The sequence below is a fragment of the Camellia sinensis genome, chromosome 8 (assembly GCF_055761805.1).
Source record: "Camellia sinensis isolate YWXY chromosome 8, ASM5576180v1, whole genome shotgun sequence".
NCBI classification, from domain to species: Eukaryota; Viridiplantae; Streptophyta; class Magnoliopsida; order Ericales; family Theaceae; genus Camellia; species Camellia sinensis.
In genome coordinates, this window is record NC_138968.1 from 8,061,523 (window position 1) to 8,077,318 (window position 15,796).

A 15,796-nucleotide genomic window follows, 5' to 3' on the forward strand; every position below is an offset into this window, starting at 1 on the left:
CAAGCCGACACGTTGCACTGGGGGGTCACTGGGTTCTGTAGCATTGCTGCAAGACGCAAATAGAAGATATTTATATGCAAAGGCGTCGTAACCAAAAAGGGAAAAAGAGCAAAATTCGAATTCCCCCAATTGATCAACAATCTCTCTCTCTCTCTCTGTCATCTCTCTCTCTCTCTCACACGCGCACACAGATCGTCAAATACTACTACTGCTGCTGGAAATACATATCAATCTGTAAATTAGTATATATATATCTACAGCCTACAGGCTTACTGATCGTGAATTCCAGTTCGAAGAATCTTCTCTCTCCTCCCTTGTGAACAAAGAAAAGTTCCATCGTTGACGCTTTCTCGACCTCCGAAACAGACTGACAGAGTAATCAGTGATCAAAATTCATCAATGGGACAAGCCTTTCGGAAGCTTTTCGATGCCTTCTTCGGCAATACTGAGATGAGGGTACTTTTTTCTTTTTCTTTTTTTCCTTACTTTTGTTTCCATATGTTTTCTTTTCTTGTTCATTTCAACTATTTATTTTCCTTTCCAACATTATTAACTGTTGATAATTTATCTGATCTTAACATTTGTACCACCTTGCTAGAGAGAGAGAGAGAGAGCTTGGGCTTGGCAATGTGAAATTCTGAATATAAGCTCTTAGGCACCCTCCCCTTGCATGTCAATTTTCAAGGTTAGGTGGTTGTATTGTATCCCCAAGGATTTGTAAAATTTGGAGTGTGAGATTCAAAGTAATTTATTGGAGAATGATATCGGATAAACTGCGGCTTTGCTGGGTATGACCTATAGACTGGATTAAGAACTACATGACCACTAATTACTTCTAATTTTTAATATTCTTCTTTTATTTCATAGGATCAAATGATATTTTCTGTAACATAGCCCATTGTGGATGGGCATTTTCTATTAAAATTTTATGATCTATCTATCTAATCCATATTCTTGCTTCTCCTTTCAAAAGGAAGGAACCCATGTTTCAAGTTAGGTTTGACCTTTTGCATGTCTTTGCACTTTTAGTGTCCATCACTAATGGGATTTTGTTATGTTTTCTTTTTGAGATGATATACTTATTTATGAAAATATTTACATTCGTCTTCTGTGTTGTGGAACGGTAGCTTTTCATTGTTTTGGTGTATGTGGTAGTTTTTCATTTAGTGTTGTAGGGTACATGTATGGATTTGCAAAGTGGTGGGGTCTGGTCTGGCTTCAACCGCCCCTTCAAATCATAAGACTTGACTTAAACCTTGGCTTTATGTTGTGCCTTGACTTGCCTCACTCATTGTAAGCTATAATTGGAAGGGAAGGGCACCCTGTTGTTGCCATGCCAACCCGGGTAGGGAGCAAAGCCTAGGAATCGCCTTGAGGTTCGTGCCTTGCTCATAGGGCGCTTGAGCAACCCTGACCTCCACTGGGGATCACAGCAGGGTGTGTGTTTTGGAGGCTAGAGTTGAGGGTTTGTTGAGCTGTCTCATCATTTCCTTGAGGGGATTTGCACCTTGACTAATCTTACACAACTAAGAGAAGTCTCCACACGAAGACAAAGCCAGACTTTGGCCAAGGCACGTAATACTTCATGTGGTGTATCATACCTACTCATCACTACATCTTCTTGGTATGACTCCCAAGGTTTGAGTGTTCGGTGCAGTTGGGCCAACGAGGGAGAGCCACATACCGTTGAGCATTAGACACTTGGGAAGGGTGAGTACCCTTCTTTAAAGGAGGCTTCCATCTCCACACAAAGAAATATACACGGAAAATGTCGTCTCCTCTAGCAAGTTTGAACCTCTCTCTCTCTCTCTCTCTCTCTCTCTCTCTCTACGACTGTCTTGGCTCTCACTTCTCCCCTATTTGATGGTCTTGTGCAAGCTGAGTGCTTGACATAATTCCCAGTGGACTCACATTCTGCTGACTCACCAACAATTGCCAACAAGTGCTTGTGTCTAACATTTAGTATGCACAAGACTTTTGGTTTGTCCCTAACAAAAATGTTGAATCCTTCAAATTTTGCATCTGGGCTAGCTCCACTTCATAGCCCCCCTGCCTTTAGTGGTTCCTTTGTATTGTATTGTGTAGGATTATCATTCATTGATTAGCATCCATTTACACATGCAGACTTTTTAAGGTGATTTGAATTGGTTTGCTGGTATGTCCTACTATCTGTTAAAAACTTCTATGTTCCATAGTTTTTGTGATCGTGATTCAAAATTTTAATGTTGCAGGTTGTGATGCTTGGCTTGGATGCTGCTGGTAAAACAACTATCTTGTACAAACTACACATTGGAGAGGTTTTATCAACTGTTCCTACAATTGGTATGTCATTGACTATGAGAAGTCTTTTATAAGCGTTGTTGCTTTTTTGAGTTGCTGTACAGGTCACTTTATAATGTTCAATCTTCTGGATTTCTTTCGTACTTGTGGATTTATAATGAAAGGCATGAAAGTCAAAAACAATTTTTTCTAGGTAGTAAGTATTGTCAATTATAAAATCAAAGAAATATACGGAAACTGATTTAGGAGAGAGAATGGGGGAGAGAAGCACACAATGGCCACAACCTTAAATGACTCTCAATTTCATTAATTCAAGGTTCCTAATGCAATGCCAAAAGCTCTTATTTATAGAGTAACAACCCTAATAAAATAGGAAAATTAATAATTATTAGAAACTAAATATTAAATACTAGAAGACATTAATTAATAAAATTGTGAATTAGGCCTCCAGATATTGGAGGCATTCTGCATCAAAAAGTCCATGTATTTTATTGACTGGTGGCACCTTAAAACACTCTTCACAAAATACAAAATGTTTGAGTTTTGTTATGGAAGTCTATAAAATGAAATTACCAGTGTATGTACTACCAGATTCCCAGCTATGTGTCATGGGTTTGAGTTACAGGATTCAACTTCTCCACAAAAGTGGCAGAGAAGGTTGCCTACCTACTACCTATCCTATACCTTGTTTTATGCGGGAGCCTTGTGCTTGTGCACTGGGTGTCACCTATTGCTATTATTCATTTATGAAGGAAAAATGAAAGGACTCCACAATGGGTCTGTGTTTGATACTTGTGTGGAAACTCTGTAAATCAGGAAATTTGTGCAGGATGCATTCCAAATTCCAATGATTTGTCAAACTGTGTTTGCAATGCCACATGTATGGCCTTTGGTGTATACTTAAAACTTTGCAATGGATATGTTTTTGGGAGTGTGGTTTTTACTATATACTTTTGGCTCTTTTGATATTAGGCTACAGCTGTTGCCAGAACAATGCTAGCTTTTGAGCTTAGTACAATGTTGAATACTCTAAGCAATTGTACTCTGCTTTGACAAAAGCCACTATTGTGCTGGCAATTCGTCTGCCCTATCGCTACCCAGACGTTTTTTCACACTTTTAGTTAGAATTCTCATGCTTATTAATTAACATGACCACAACTATAAAAGAAATTATAGAGAGGGTGTGGCCAGTGTTGGTTTTCTTCTGCATCAATCCATGCTAGTGTGCTTGTTATTGTTATTTAAGACCATCAGCTATCAGGTTTAGCCTCGGCGTTATGGATCTGCTCAAATATTGAATGGTGGCATGGGATGGATTATGTGGACTGCTCCTTTGGTTCACATAATTATTTCATTATCGTATTTCTTGTACTGTCTTCCAAATGTTACATTATTTTGTGTATTCAGAATCTCGTGATGGTCAAAATCATATTTTAGTATATTATTCTGGTAAGGATGAACTAAAATATTGGCTGTACTTGATTTCATTGTTTCTTGTCTTATGTAGGTTTCAATGTGGAGAAAGTGCAGTATAAGAATGTGATATTTACAGTGTGGGATGTAGGAGGGCAAGAGAAATTAAGGCCACTATGGAGGCATTATTTCAATAACACTGATGGACTGGTAAGTATTAATTTTTTAGTCCTATGCCACTGATATGGTCTCTTCTTGGTTATTTTTTTCAAAAGCAAATTCCATCATTAAAATCATTGGTGCTTCTTTGTGAACTTTTTATGTCTTTTTTTAGCTGGTTTAATGCCCTAATAGTTTGTATGTGTGGTAGTAGTTTTGTTTCAATGTCCCTTTCTTGTCTAGATACAATTTTTAAAGTTTGAGTTATGTACGTATATTGACATATTCTATATTCCATTTTTCAGATTTATGTTGTTGACTCTTTGGACCGAGAGAGAATCGGGAAAGCAAAACAAGAGTTTCAGGTCATATATTCTAAATAGTTTTTGACTAGGAATCCAGTTGTGAGTATAGTTATTCACTTTACTTATTCTTCTTTCAGACAATCATAGCAGATCCATTTATGCTCAACAGTGTCATCCTTGTGTTTGCAAACAAACAAGACATGGTATGTTACATTATTAGTTTCGAATTTGTTGTCTTTTCATATGAAGTAAATATCTCTGTGTGTATATTTAGTCCTATTTAATGAGGATGCAAAACAGGTGCATGTCTTTGACAAATCTGGAACACTACCTCCAAAATATTAAATTATACATGGGAGATACTAGTGTTAATACTACATTTTGCTTTTCCATTTAGTTCATAATTTTTTCCGTTTTTGTCTTATATTTACTGTTTTTCCTTTTGATAAAAAGTAGGTTTATTTGGGTGAATAATGAGAAACTTAAAAGCATGGGCTGTTCAGGTACTCTTACATTGTGTTTGGATCTTAGATTTGCGGAGTGATATGTGAAGGGAAAAGAAAAGGAAAGGAAAAACGATTGAATCATAAGCTAATTTTGTTTCACTTTTTGTAATTCCTTCTTCCTTTCCATTCTCAAATTCCTTTACAAATCCATGATCCAAACACAACATTAGGATTGAGACTAACATACCCATTTTTTGTACATTTTCAAATTAGAGAAGAATAGAGAGGTCTGAGAAAGATGGAACCTCAAATGATACTGTATAGTCATGTCTGCGACAATTATTATAACTGCACTTCTATAAATATCAAACATGTAAAATAAATTGATGTATATTATTGATTGATTTATTTATCTTGTGTATATTACAAGTGTAAAAATATATGTATTATTGATTGATTATTGATTGATATGTGTTGTTTTTATTACAATTACAAGGATTCCTATTATATAGGAGTGTGTTTGGGAGTAGGTGGAGAGTAGGTGAAGTGGAGGTGGTAGTGGTTGGAGAGTAGGTGAAGTGGAGGTGGTAGTGGTGTAGTGGGTTAGGTTTAGTGGAGTAGGTGAGGTGGTAGTGGTGGTAGGTTTATGGTAAATTCTAACAGCCCCCCGCAAACTCAAGGAGGATAGAAACTAACCAACTTGAGTTTGGAGAGAGTAACAAAACAAGAAAATACATAAAAATAAAAGAGGATAGGAGACACTGTATGGTCGTGTCAGACCATTGGTGAAGACACTGGATGGTGGTGTCATAACGTTGTAGAGGACACTGTATGGGGGTGTCATAACGTTGTAGAGGACACTATATGGTGGTGTCATAACGGTGTAGAGGACACTGGATGGCGGTGTCAGACCGATGTAGAAGACAGTTTATGGGGTCATGTCGGACCGTTGTAGAAGACAGTTTACGGGGTCATGTCGGACCGTTGTAGAAACTAACCGGAATCAATGTCGGGACAGTTTACAAAGTCTTGTCGGACCCATGAAGGAGCTAACCGGAATCTATGTCGGGACAGTTTACAGAGTCTTGTCGGACCCTTGTAGAAACTAACCGGAATCTATGTCGGGACAGTTTACAGAGTCTTGTCGGACCCATAAAGGAGCTAACCGGAATCAATGTCGGGACAGTTTACAAAGTCTTGTCGGACCCATAAAGGAGCTAACCGGAATCAATGTCGGGACAGTTTACAGAGTCTTGTCGGACCCTTAAAAAGTCGCACCCTCAAAAGGTGTGCCCAATTTTTCAAAAGGCGTGCCATCAAAAGGCGTGCCCAATTTTTCAAAAGGCGTGCCATCAAAAGGCGTGCCCAATCCATAAAAAGGCGTGCCATCAAAAGGCGTGCCCAATCCATAAAAAGACGTGCCATCAAAAGGCGCGCCAGACACGCGGCGATGCACGGGATCGACAGTGCGCGTGTCGGCCTCTTCGTCATGTGCTATATAAATGAAGGCGGAGGCTGAGGCAGAGAAAAGCTGCGAAAAACCTCTGAAAAAAAACTTCGTTGTGCTGAGAGAGAGAGTCTGAAAAACTCTTCGTTGTGCTGAGAGAGAGAGTCTGTAACACTCTGTGGCGAGAGATATTCTGTAACACTCTGTTGCCCAGAAAATGGCCTCGTCTTCCCGCGGGCTGCTCACCCTCTTTCCCGACCTCAACGAGTCAACGAGAGAGAGAACTGGTGCGGTGGCACTGGAAACTCAACCAAGTGCCCCGGAGTTTGTTCCGTTGAACTTTCCGATGCGGTCTGTGGAGCAAAGAATGGCAGTACAGTCTGATGTGGAGGCCAATCAGTATACACTGAAGTCATGTGTGGAAACCATGACTGCGGTCACAAACCTGTCGAACCGGCTGCAGAGTAGGACAAATGAGGTGCAGCAGTTAATCTCCCAGCTGGCTCTGCTCCAACGCATGTATAAAGATGCGCGAGCAGAGATAAGTGTGCTAAAGGCGGAAAATAAGGAGCTGAAGCGGAAGGCCACCGTGATGTTCCGATTCGGGGGTCCGCCATATGCTGCAGTGGAGGAGTATGGAGGAGGCAACTTGCTTGGTGGTCTAGGAAGCATGGAGGCTGGGCAGTCACGGGACAACCAAGAGAAAAATAAGAAGAAGAGACCTGCAGCAGAATAGAGAAGAAAAATCCCACTGTGGGTGTGGTTGTTGTTTTGTGTGTTTGTTTGTTTGTTTTTTTTTTTTTTTTTTTTTTTGTGTGCTGTAAAAATGGGATCGGGGTTGATCCTAGTGTAAAAAATGTGATCGGACCGAGATGGTGAATGGATTGTGGAATTTTATTTTATTTTATTTTATTTATTTATTATTATTATTTTTTTATTTTATTTGTTTATTTTTTGTTTTATTTTTTAAAAATATATATATATATATATATATATGAAAACAAAAAAAAAAAAATAAATAAATAAAGATGGGGATAAGAGAAGAAAAAGAAAAGAAATTGTCAAAAAACAGAGGGACATGGCACGTGGGTGTCATGATAAGAAAAGGCAAAAGAAAAAGAAAAGAAAAGAAAAAAAAAAACATTCAAATAAGAGTGGAGACAGGTTGGGTGGGATGTGATGGAGGAAAAAGTAAAGTGAGAGAGAGATGTCGTGCATGTGTATGCCGTGTGTGAGATTCTATATGTTCTTCTTTCTGATTGTTTTATTTTTTTTTTTATTTTTTTATTATTATTATTATTATTATTATTTTTTTTTTATTTGGTGATTTCAAGATGAGAACCTCATGAACATGTATAGAAAGGTTTTCAAAGCAGAGTTGGAATTTCCGCCATGGATTTCCTCTGAAGCTCGGAGGTTAAGTTCGAAACTCCTAATAGGGTTGTTGGGGTTGGAACCCAAAATCCATGAATTGATTCTTAATCTGAGTCGACTCGGGGTTGACGCACTGCCTCTTAGCCGGTGGCGGCAGCGGTGGCGGTGATTGAGCAAAGTTGAGCTTGGCCTTATCACCGCGGATACGTTTGGCGGCCTCGTCGTAGGCTCTGGCTGCTTCCTCAGCCGTGTTGTAGGTTCCGAGCCAGACTCGGATGCCTTTATGAGGATCGCGAATCTCAGCCGCCCACTTCCCCCATGGCCTTTGCCTGATTCCTCTGTACGCGTTCTTTCGAGTCCTCTGAGTCTCACTTTTCGTCCGCGCAGCTTTCTCGCTCGTCCCTTTGTTGAGTTGCTTCGGCTTGCGAGATTTGGTCTTCTTCTCAGACTGATTTGAACTTGAAAGGTCCAGACCGAAGTGATCGGAGAACGGATCGAGCTCCGACCAGAGATCGTCCGTCATCAGTTTCCGGCCGCAGTGGGCTGGGACGAAGTCGGAGATGATAGCACCGCCGCACATCTTCTTGGCGTTACTTCTGTAGAGAGAGAGAGTTTTAGAAGAAGAAGAGGTTTGATTGAAGAGGTTGATGGTGAGTATGGAGATTGGGGTTATGATAGCAACTAGAGAGAGAGATTTGCAGAGAGAGAGTTTTCTCTTGGGAGAGTCTAGCAATGGTTGGTTAGCAAAGTTCGATCCGTGGCCTGTTTTCTTCCGGCGAGAATGGAGTCGGAACTGGCCGTTCTTGGTCGGTTTCTTCGTAACCGGTACTGTCAACATATGTGACGAAGAAAGAAAGAAGAGGGCTAATAGCGGAGTTCTTCAATAGTGAGGAGAGGAAGATGAAGTTACAGCGGAGTCAGGGTATGTGTAGAGGTCCGGCGGGCGGCCAAGGCGAGGCTGCCGCCCGCCGGTGAAGCAGAATGATCAGGTTCTTAACGTTGCTCTGATACCATGTAAAAATATATGTATTATTGATTGATTATTGATTGATATGTGTTGTTTTTATTACAATTACAAGGATTCCTATTATATAGGAGTGTGTTTGGGAGTAGGTGAAGTGGAGGTGGTAGTGGTTGGAGAGTAGGTGAAGTGGAGGTGGTAGTGGTGTAGTGAGTTAGGTTTAGTGGAGTAGGTGAGGTGGTAGTGGTGGTAGGTTTATGGTAAATTCTAACAACAAGGATTCCTATTATATAGGAGAGGATTTGGGAGTAGGTGAGGAGTAGAAGTAGGTGAAGTAGGTGAGTGTGTGTGGTAGGTGGGAGTAGGTGAGGAGTAGGAGTAGGTGAGTGTGTGTGGTAGGTGGTGATTTACTATTTACAATTTACAATTTACATTAACAGCCCCCCTCAAACTCAAGGAGGATAGGTACTAGCCAACTTGAGTTTGGAGAGAATAACAAAACAGAAAAAATAAGCTGACAAATAAAATTAAAAATGGGATAGGAGACACGGTATGGTCGTGTCAGACCGTTGTAGGAGACACAGTGTGGTCGTGTCAGACCGGTATAGAAGACAGTTTACGGGGTCATGTCGGACCGTTGTAGAAGCTGACCGGAATCAATGTCGGGACAGTTTACGGGGTCATGTCGGACCGATGTAGCAGACAGTTTATGGGGTCATGTCGGACCGTTGTAGCAGACAGTTTACGGGGTCATGTCGGACCGATGTAGCAGGACAGTTTACGAGGTCATGTCGGACCGATGTAGCAGACACTGTGTGGTCGTGTCAGACCGATGTAGAAGACAGTTTATGGGGTCATGTCGGACCGTTGTAGCAGGACAGGTTATGGGGTCATGTCGGACCATTGTAGAAGCTGACCGGAATCAATGTCGGGACAGTTTACGGGGTCATGTCGGACCGATGTAGAAGACAGTTTACGGGGTCATGTCGGACCGTTGTAGAAGACAGTTTACGGGGTCATGTCGGACCGTTGTAGCAGATTGTGGTGGTGCACCAAGGGGACGACTTAGGGAGTGCGCCATGAGCGACTTATACATGATACTGTGTATAACCCCCCCTCAAACTCAAATAGGTGTGAAAATAGAAACCTATTTGAGGTTGAAACAAAGGGATTGATAAAGCTGACCGGTGTAGAAGACACTGTATGAGTGTGTAGATAGGCTGCCCAAAAGATATACATGTAGATATATATCGAGCCCTCAAAAGTCGCGCCCTCAAAAGGCGCGCCCACTTCATCAAAAGTCGTGCCCGACCGAAAGCGTCGAGCCATCAAAAGTTGTGCCGGACACGCGGCGAGGCACGTGAACGACAGAGCGGCGTGTCGGCCGCGTCGTCATTGTCGATATAAACCAAAGCGGAGGCTGTGTAAACCAGTCTGAAACCTCTGAACAACTCTTCGTTTGCTGAGAGAGATACTCTGTAACACTCTGTTGCCCAGAAAATGGCTTCGTCGTCCCGTGGTCTGCTCACTCTCTTTCCCGACCTCAACGAGTCTACAAGAGAGATAACGGGTGCGGTGGCCAGTGAACCTCAACCAAACACTTCCGGTTTTGCTCCGTTGAACTTTCCGATGCGGTCTGTGGAGCAAAAAATGGCGGTGCAAACTGATATTGAGGCCAATCAGTATACATTGAAGTCATGTGTGGAAACCATGACGGCGGTCACAAACTTGTCGCACCGGCTGCAGAGTAGGACAAATGAGGTGCAACAGTTAAACGCCTAACTGGCTCTGCTCCAACGCATGTATAAGGATGCGCGAGCAGAGATAAGTGTGCTAAAGGCGGAAAACAAGGAGCTGAAGCGGAAGGCCACCGTGATGTTCCGATTTGGAGGTCCGCCATATGCTGCAGTGGAGGAGCAGGAGGGAGTGAACGTGCTCGGTGGCGTGGGAAACACGGAGGCAACACCGGCAAGGGCCACCCAGGACGGCGGCAAGAAGAAAAGACCGGCGGCAGAGTAGAGAAGAAAAATCCCGCCGGTGGATGTGGTTGTTTTGTTTGTTGTTTTTGTGTTTTTGTGTTTTTTTTTTTTTTTGTTTTGTTTTTTTTTTTTTTTTTGTGTAAAAATGTGATCGGGGTTGTTCTCGGAGATGAATAAAATAGGGTTGGTTGTGCAAATTTGTAAATTGTTTGCAATGGTGTTTGATTTGTATTTTTTTTTTTTTTTTTGTGTAAAAAATGAAGAGAAAATAAAATAAATAAAGTGGTAATTGGACCTACGTTTGTTTTTTTTTTTTTTGTTCAAACCAACACATGATGGTGCCAGCCATTATACCTAAAGTGGGAAATGACAGATGAAACAAATATATTTTAAACAAAAAAAATAAAAATAAATTGTAGGTGGGTGGAGGTGGATAGATTAAACAAATATGAAAGTGCCAGAGTGTGGCAACTGGGAAAGTGAAGAAAATGTTCTTTATACGGAATATTTTGATAAAGCAGGAAAGAAAATGTTCTTTATACGGAATATTTTGATAAAGCAGGAAAGAAAATGTTCTTTATACGGAATATTTTGATAAAGCAAGAAAAGGTAAAGGTGGCGTGAGGATGGGAGAAAAGACGACTCAGTCTCCCCTGCAATGGAAGAGTGCGTGAATGAGTGAGAAAGAGAGCGAGGAGAGAGAAATACAGTAGTAGTGTGTGGGAAGAATGGATAAAGTCTGAATTTACTGTTAACCCTCTCACAAGAAGTTCGTAGAAACGCTATGGCTGGGTTCACCAGCACCTTCCCTTTCAAACCACTCCTCTCCTCCTCCGCACCCAAGCCCTATTCGATTCCAAGCTCTTTGGTCTCCGCATATCTAACCCTGACTTCTTCAATTCCACCTCCCATTTCTCCGCCCTCCGCTGCTCCATCTCCGCCCGCTACGGCGGCGGAAGCGTAGGAGGCTCCTCTCGGTCGGGTTCCGGTGATTATAGGCGGTCGAAGCAACGCAACTCCGACGATGATCAAGCTCTCGATATGTCCACCGGAAGGTCGGATACTGTGAGACTAATTGATGCACAGCAGAATATGATTTTGTTGTTTTGTTCTCTCTCTCTCTCTCTCTCTCTCTCTGGTATCTGTGGTTGGTGTTTGTGGCTGAGATGGAGGAAGCTCCTCATTCTATGCCATGGTGGTTGCTTTGACGAAGAAGAATCAGGGGCTGAGAGAGAGAGGGAGATCGAGTCTCGGGAGATGCTGCTGCTGCCATTGATAAAGGACCACGCTCATCATGCTTTAGCTTGGATGATGGTTCATCTGGAAACTGAGAGAGTTACAACTTCCTTCTGAAGAGAAAGAGAGCCAGAGCCCTCAGCCCATGTGTGTGTTGTGGTGTCTGTGTGTATGGCAGTGTGTGGATCAATATGTGACGCTTCTGCTAACTCCGAATCAAAACAGCGGGAGAGAAGGTATGTGTAGAGGTCCGGCGGGCGGCCAAGGCGAGACTGCCGCCCGCCGGTGAAGCAGAATGACTAGGTTGTTAACATAGCTCTGATACCATGTAAAATAAATTGATGTATATTATTGATTGATTTAAGCCTTGTTTGTCATCTACTATATAATCCATCTTTTTATCTTTTTATCTTTTTTCCATCACATCACCTCTCTACTTTTCTGCACATCTTTTCGTAAAAAGACAAAAAGTGCACTTTTTTAGTACACCCCAAACCAACCCTTATTTATCTTGTGTATATTACAAGGATTCCTATTATATAGGAGAGGATTTGGGAGTAGGTGAGGAGTAGAAGTAAGTGAAGTAGGTGAGTGTGTGTGGTAGGTGGGAGTAGGTGAGGAGTAGGAGTAGGTGAGTGTGTGTGGTAGGTGGTGATTTACTATTTACAATTTACAATTTACAATTTACATTAACAAAACATTATCATGCCACAACATGTTTCTCCTCACTCTTTTCATATATTTTGGACTTGTTTTGTTATTATTGTATTGAATCAATGTCACGTTCACATACTCGCTACATGGAATCAGATGCCATGGACAACGTATAAACCATCCAATGAACACTAGTTCCCTGATATAATCATTTCTGTGCAACATGTGCTGTTGTGTTACATGACATTAGTCATGGTACCATTAATGTTTTTGCTCGTTTCTAGATATCCTAAGTTGATAATCTATTCTTTTTCAGTTCCTTGTAATGTTATGCACATATGTTATATATATATGCATGTTGCCTAAATTTTAATACTGAGAATTTGTTTCTCTCCAACTTATACGCATCCTTCCCCTTGATCTATATGCACAAAAATCATAACTAAAAAACCCTCTTAATGGTTTTCCTTCTGTTAGAGAGGAATCTCATGTGAATTTGGAAGTCAAAATAAAAAATCATAACTTCAAATGTGGCCAAACCCCCCGTGTGAACCAATAAAACATTCAAATTGTTCATAAAAAATAAATAAATAAAAACATTCAAATTTCTACCCAAGTATGAAAATTAAATTAGAGGGACAATAAGGACAATGGTGTTTTCTCTCCACTTTCCCTACTAAATGATCCTATCATTAGATATATACAACCTTTTTTTTATTTTTTATTTTATAACAGGTCAACAAGACGCACAACATTAAACTATTATTGGAAATACATATTATGTTTTGCCCCACCAGAGACGACCATCAATAAATAATCATCAGCCAGATTATGAAGAATATTGGTTCAATAGTAAAACCTTGGCCTAATAACCTTGAGGTTATGGATTCAAGTCTCGGGGTAACCACTTTATGCATCAATTTTTTCCCTCCCAAACACACATTAATGTGTACCAATTGGGCGTCATTTTTTTTTTAGTATGAAGAATATCTTCTATGAACCCAATTTGACCATTTTTTGTATAGATGCTCTGCATCCCCATCCTCTCCCAACAAGATATCAATGAAATTCTCCACCTAAACTTTATTTTTATAATTTACATGTTACTGAAGTTTGGTTTTAACTGGCTCTGCTTTGTGGGAGGAGCATAAGTTGAATCTTGTAAATTCCTTTTGCCAAGACAGTAAGGCACCATTTCATGTTGCTGTGTCGTCGTTGGGGTGCTTAGGCTTTTTAGGCCCATTACATGTATCCTCGTAGGTAGTATGGAAGATACCATGCTACTCGGCTTGTTACTTCGAGAACAATGCATGTCCTTATCTTTTGTATCTCGAGTTTGAAATTTGAACTGTAGAGATGCTTGTTACTGCCAGGATTTTTGACTGATTTTACCAACATTAGATGGAAGTTTCATCCGTCTTCATATGGTTCTTAAAGCTTTGTACCTTGGTTAATAGTAGGAAACTCTTACTTGTGTGACGTTTCTTACTCAGAAACGCGATTCTGCGCTCCCTAGTATGAAACTAGTAAGAAACTCATTTTGGTCGACTATGAAACTTGCTCCCAACAGATATTAGAACCTTCTAAACAAAAAAATCACTAAGGGAATAAAAAAAATAAAAATAAAAATAAAAACTCAAATTTATTCTAGTTCTTTCTATTTATGCCATATTTATTTATACTTAAGGACAATTAGTGGTTGACATCAATCTTAACTATATATTCATATTTTAACACGTATATTGCAATTAAGTAGAAAAAATAATTGTTAGAATATATTTATATATTTAATATATAAGATATATATACACTCCCATGGGCGCCCCCAACTTTAAAAACTTCTATATGTTCCTCCGCCCCTGCCCCGCTTCCACTCCATGCAAGTAAGGAGTAATTTCTAGAGACACCTAATGATTGTTGCCTTTTGTTTTGTGACCTATTTGATAGCTTCCTCTAAATAATTACATAATGCTGATCTTTTTACAGTATGTTTCCCACATTCATTGTAAGAGAGAATCATGCATAACCGACTGTCTCTGCTATCAACTTGTGGAAATACATTTTCATTTGTCTTGACTCCTTATAATTGTTGGTAACAAAAATAAAATAAATAAATGAATAAATAACTGCTTCTAAATGTTGTGCATCAGCACAGGAAAATACCGGTGTTATTAATTTATTAATTTCCCTGTCTGTTCAGAAAGGAGCAATGACTCCAATGGAAGTTTGCGAAGGACTAGGGCTTTATGATCTTAAGAACAGAAAATGGCATATACAAGGGACTTGTGCGCTTAAAGGGGATGGCCTCTACGAGGGCTTGGACTGGTTATCTAGCACTCTCAAAGAGTTGAGAGCCACTGGATACTCTTCAGTGGGCACCTCAGCATTCTGATTAATCAGGTTGAAACTCCTAGTCCCTGAACTTGGGTCCTGTTTAATATTCCCTGTTTGGCAAGTAATGTTAACCACCCTTAAAAAACAGCTTTCTGATTTGGTTGCTAATCGTTTCAGTTTTGTTAGCCACTCTTTTTTCACTCAAAATGCCAAAACCAAGTTTAAGCATTTGCCAGTCCTCTAGTCTAAGGAATTGGCAAACTGGCAAATCATCTGTTTCGGAGCTTCCTTTTGATTTATTTCGTATTTACCTACGTCTCAGGCTTGTGTTGAGGCCCTGATGTTTGCGGTTGAGCTGAAGATCTCGTGATTTCACAATTTGACAAGTCTTGAACTCTAGATGATATTTTTTTTTTTTTTTCTGGGTTGTGTTTCTGAAAGCTATTGAAGTGTATTTGGTGTCTACTCATGGCCTTAAATGGCATTTTGATCTGTCACTTCCTTCATTGTATATTACAACATGGTCACACGGCCCTGCCATTGGTGTCGATTAGTTCTGTTGGCACATACATGTTCTATATAAAGGTAGGTGGATTGTATTTTTGCACTCTCTCTGGCACCCCCCACGCAACAGAATTGGGCCTCACTTTTTTAACTTGAAAGCGCTAAATGTAGTACTCAAATAGTGACCAAAATACTACGATTAAGAGTTTTACCCATGTGAGCCAAAGTTTATTCAACATCTGATCTCTCTCCTTCCCCGTGTGATTTTGCCCCTCATTAATTACAAGAAGATCTAGGCTTATCTCCAGGTAAAAAGCAAATACAAATTTATTGGATTCAACTTTGAAGATTTGAACCATGAATGCTAGGACTTTAATTCAGAAACAAGTTGGTGGTATTCGAAGGAAAATTATTAGATTGTGTAAGAGTATTATATGGTATCCTTGGCAAATGGGAAATCGGAACTCACATTAAATAGATTATCATTTGTCTTCTGACTACCGAATAAAAGAAAGTTATTATGTTTCACTTGTAAAATTTTTAGCTGCGCTATTGATTTGAACCACCATGTAAGTAAATATTACATAATACTTTAGAAGTATTTTATATACTCTGGTCACGTTTGATTCACCATAAGTGGAGGAATTTGATTAAACATTTGTAGCTAATCTTGACGTGAACTTTTATTTTGTATATGCAATATT

At 40.1% G+C, this 15,796-nt stretch overlaps 2 protein-coding genes and 1 long non-coding RNA gene across 4 annotated transcripts; 2 read left to right on the plus strand and 1 right to left on the minus strand.

Annotated features, from left to right (window-relative positions):
- The first annotated feature begins 53 nt into the window (after positions 1-53).
- Positions 54-15,195, plus strand: LOC145788590 (uncharacterized). 2 transcript variants are annotated; one of them, XM_082884634.1, is made up of 7 exons: positions 54-456; positions 2,232-2,322; positions 3,788-3,903; positions 4,158-4,217; positions 4,295-4,360; positions 14,455-14,654; positions 14,911-15,195. In XM_082884634.1, the coding sequence occupies exons 1-6, from the start codon at positions 400-402 to the stop codon at positions 14,644-14,646; spliced, it is 582 nt and encodes a 193-aa protein (XP_082740760.1). In that variant the 5' UTR covers positions 54-399; the 3' UTR covers positions 14,647-14,654; positions 14,911-15,195. The 2 variants fall into 2 exon arrangements, with proteins under 2 accessions (XP_082740760.1, XP_082740761.1); XM_082884635.1 differs by having other exon boundaries at positions 63-456; positions 14,766-15,195.
- On the plus strand, positions 5,075-5,350 carry LOC145797486 (uncharacterized). The gene is made up of 2 exons (XR_014339019.1): positions 5,075-5,144; positions 5,177-5,350. It is a non-coding gene; the product is annotated as an uncharacterized LOC145797486 (long non-coding RNA).
- LOC145797485 (ethylene-responsive transcription factor RAP2-3-like) lies at positions 7,363-8,277 on the minus strand. The gene has a single exon (XM_082884633.1). It carries the CDS (start codon positions 8,260-8,262, stop codon positions 7,483-7,485), a length of 780 nt encoding a protein of 259 aa, XP_082740759.1. The 5' UTR covers positions 8,263-8,277; the 3' UTR covers positions 7,363-7,482.
- Positions 15,196-15,796: the final 601 nt, after the last annotated feature.

Excerpts from the sequence above, each read along its gene's own strand:
- LOC145797485 (XM_082884633.1), bottom strand. The coding sequence starts at position 8,262 with ATGTTGACAGTACCGGTTACGAAGAAACCGACCAAGAACGGCCAGTTC.
- LOC145788590 (XM_082884634.1), top strand. The coding sequence starts at position 400 with ATGGGACAAGCCTTTCGGAAGCTTTTCGATGCCTTCTTCGGCAATACT. Across the intron at positions 4,218-4,294 it reads AAGCAAAACAAGAGTTTCAG|ACAATCATAGCAGATCCATT; the intron begins GTCATATATTCT and ends TTCTTCTTTCAG. Across the intron at positions 4,361-14,454 it reads TTGCAAACAAACAAGACATG|AAAGGAGCAATGACTCCAAT; the intron begins GTATGTTACATT and ends CTGTCTGTTCAG.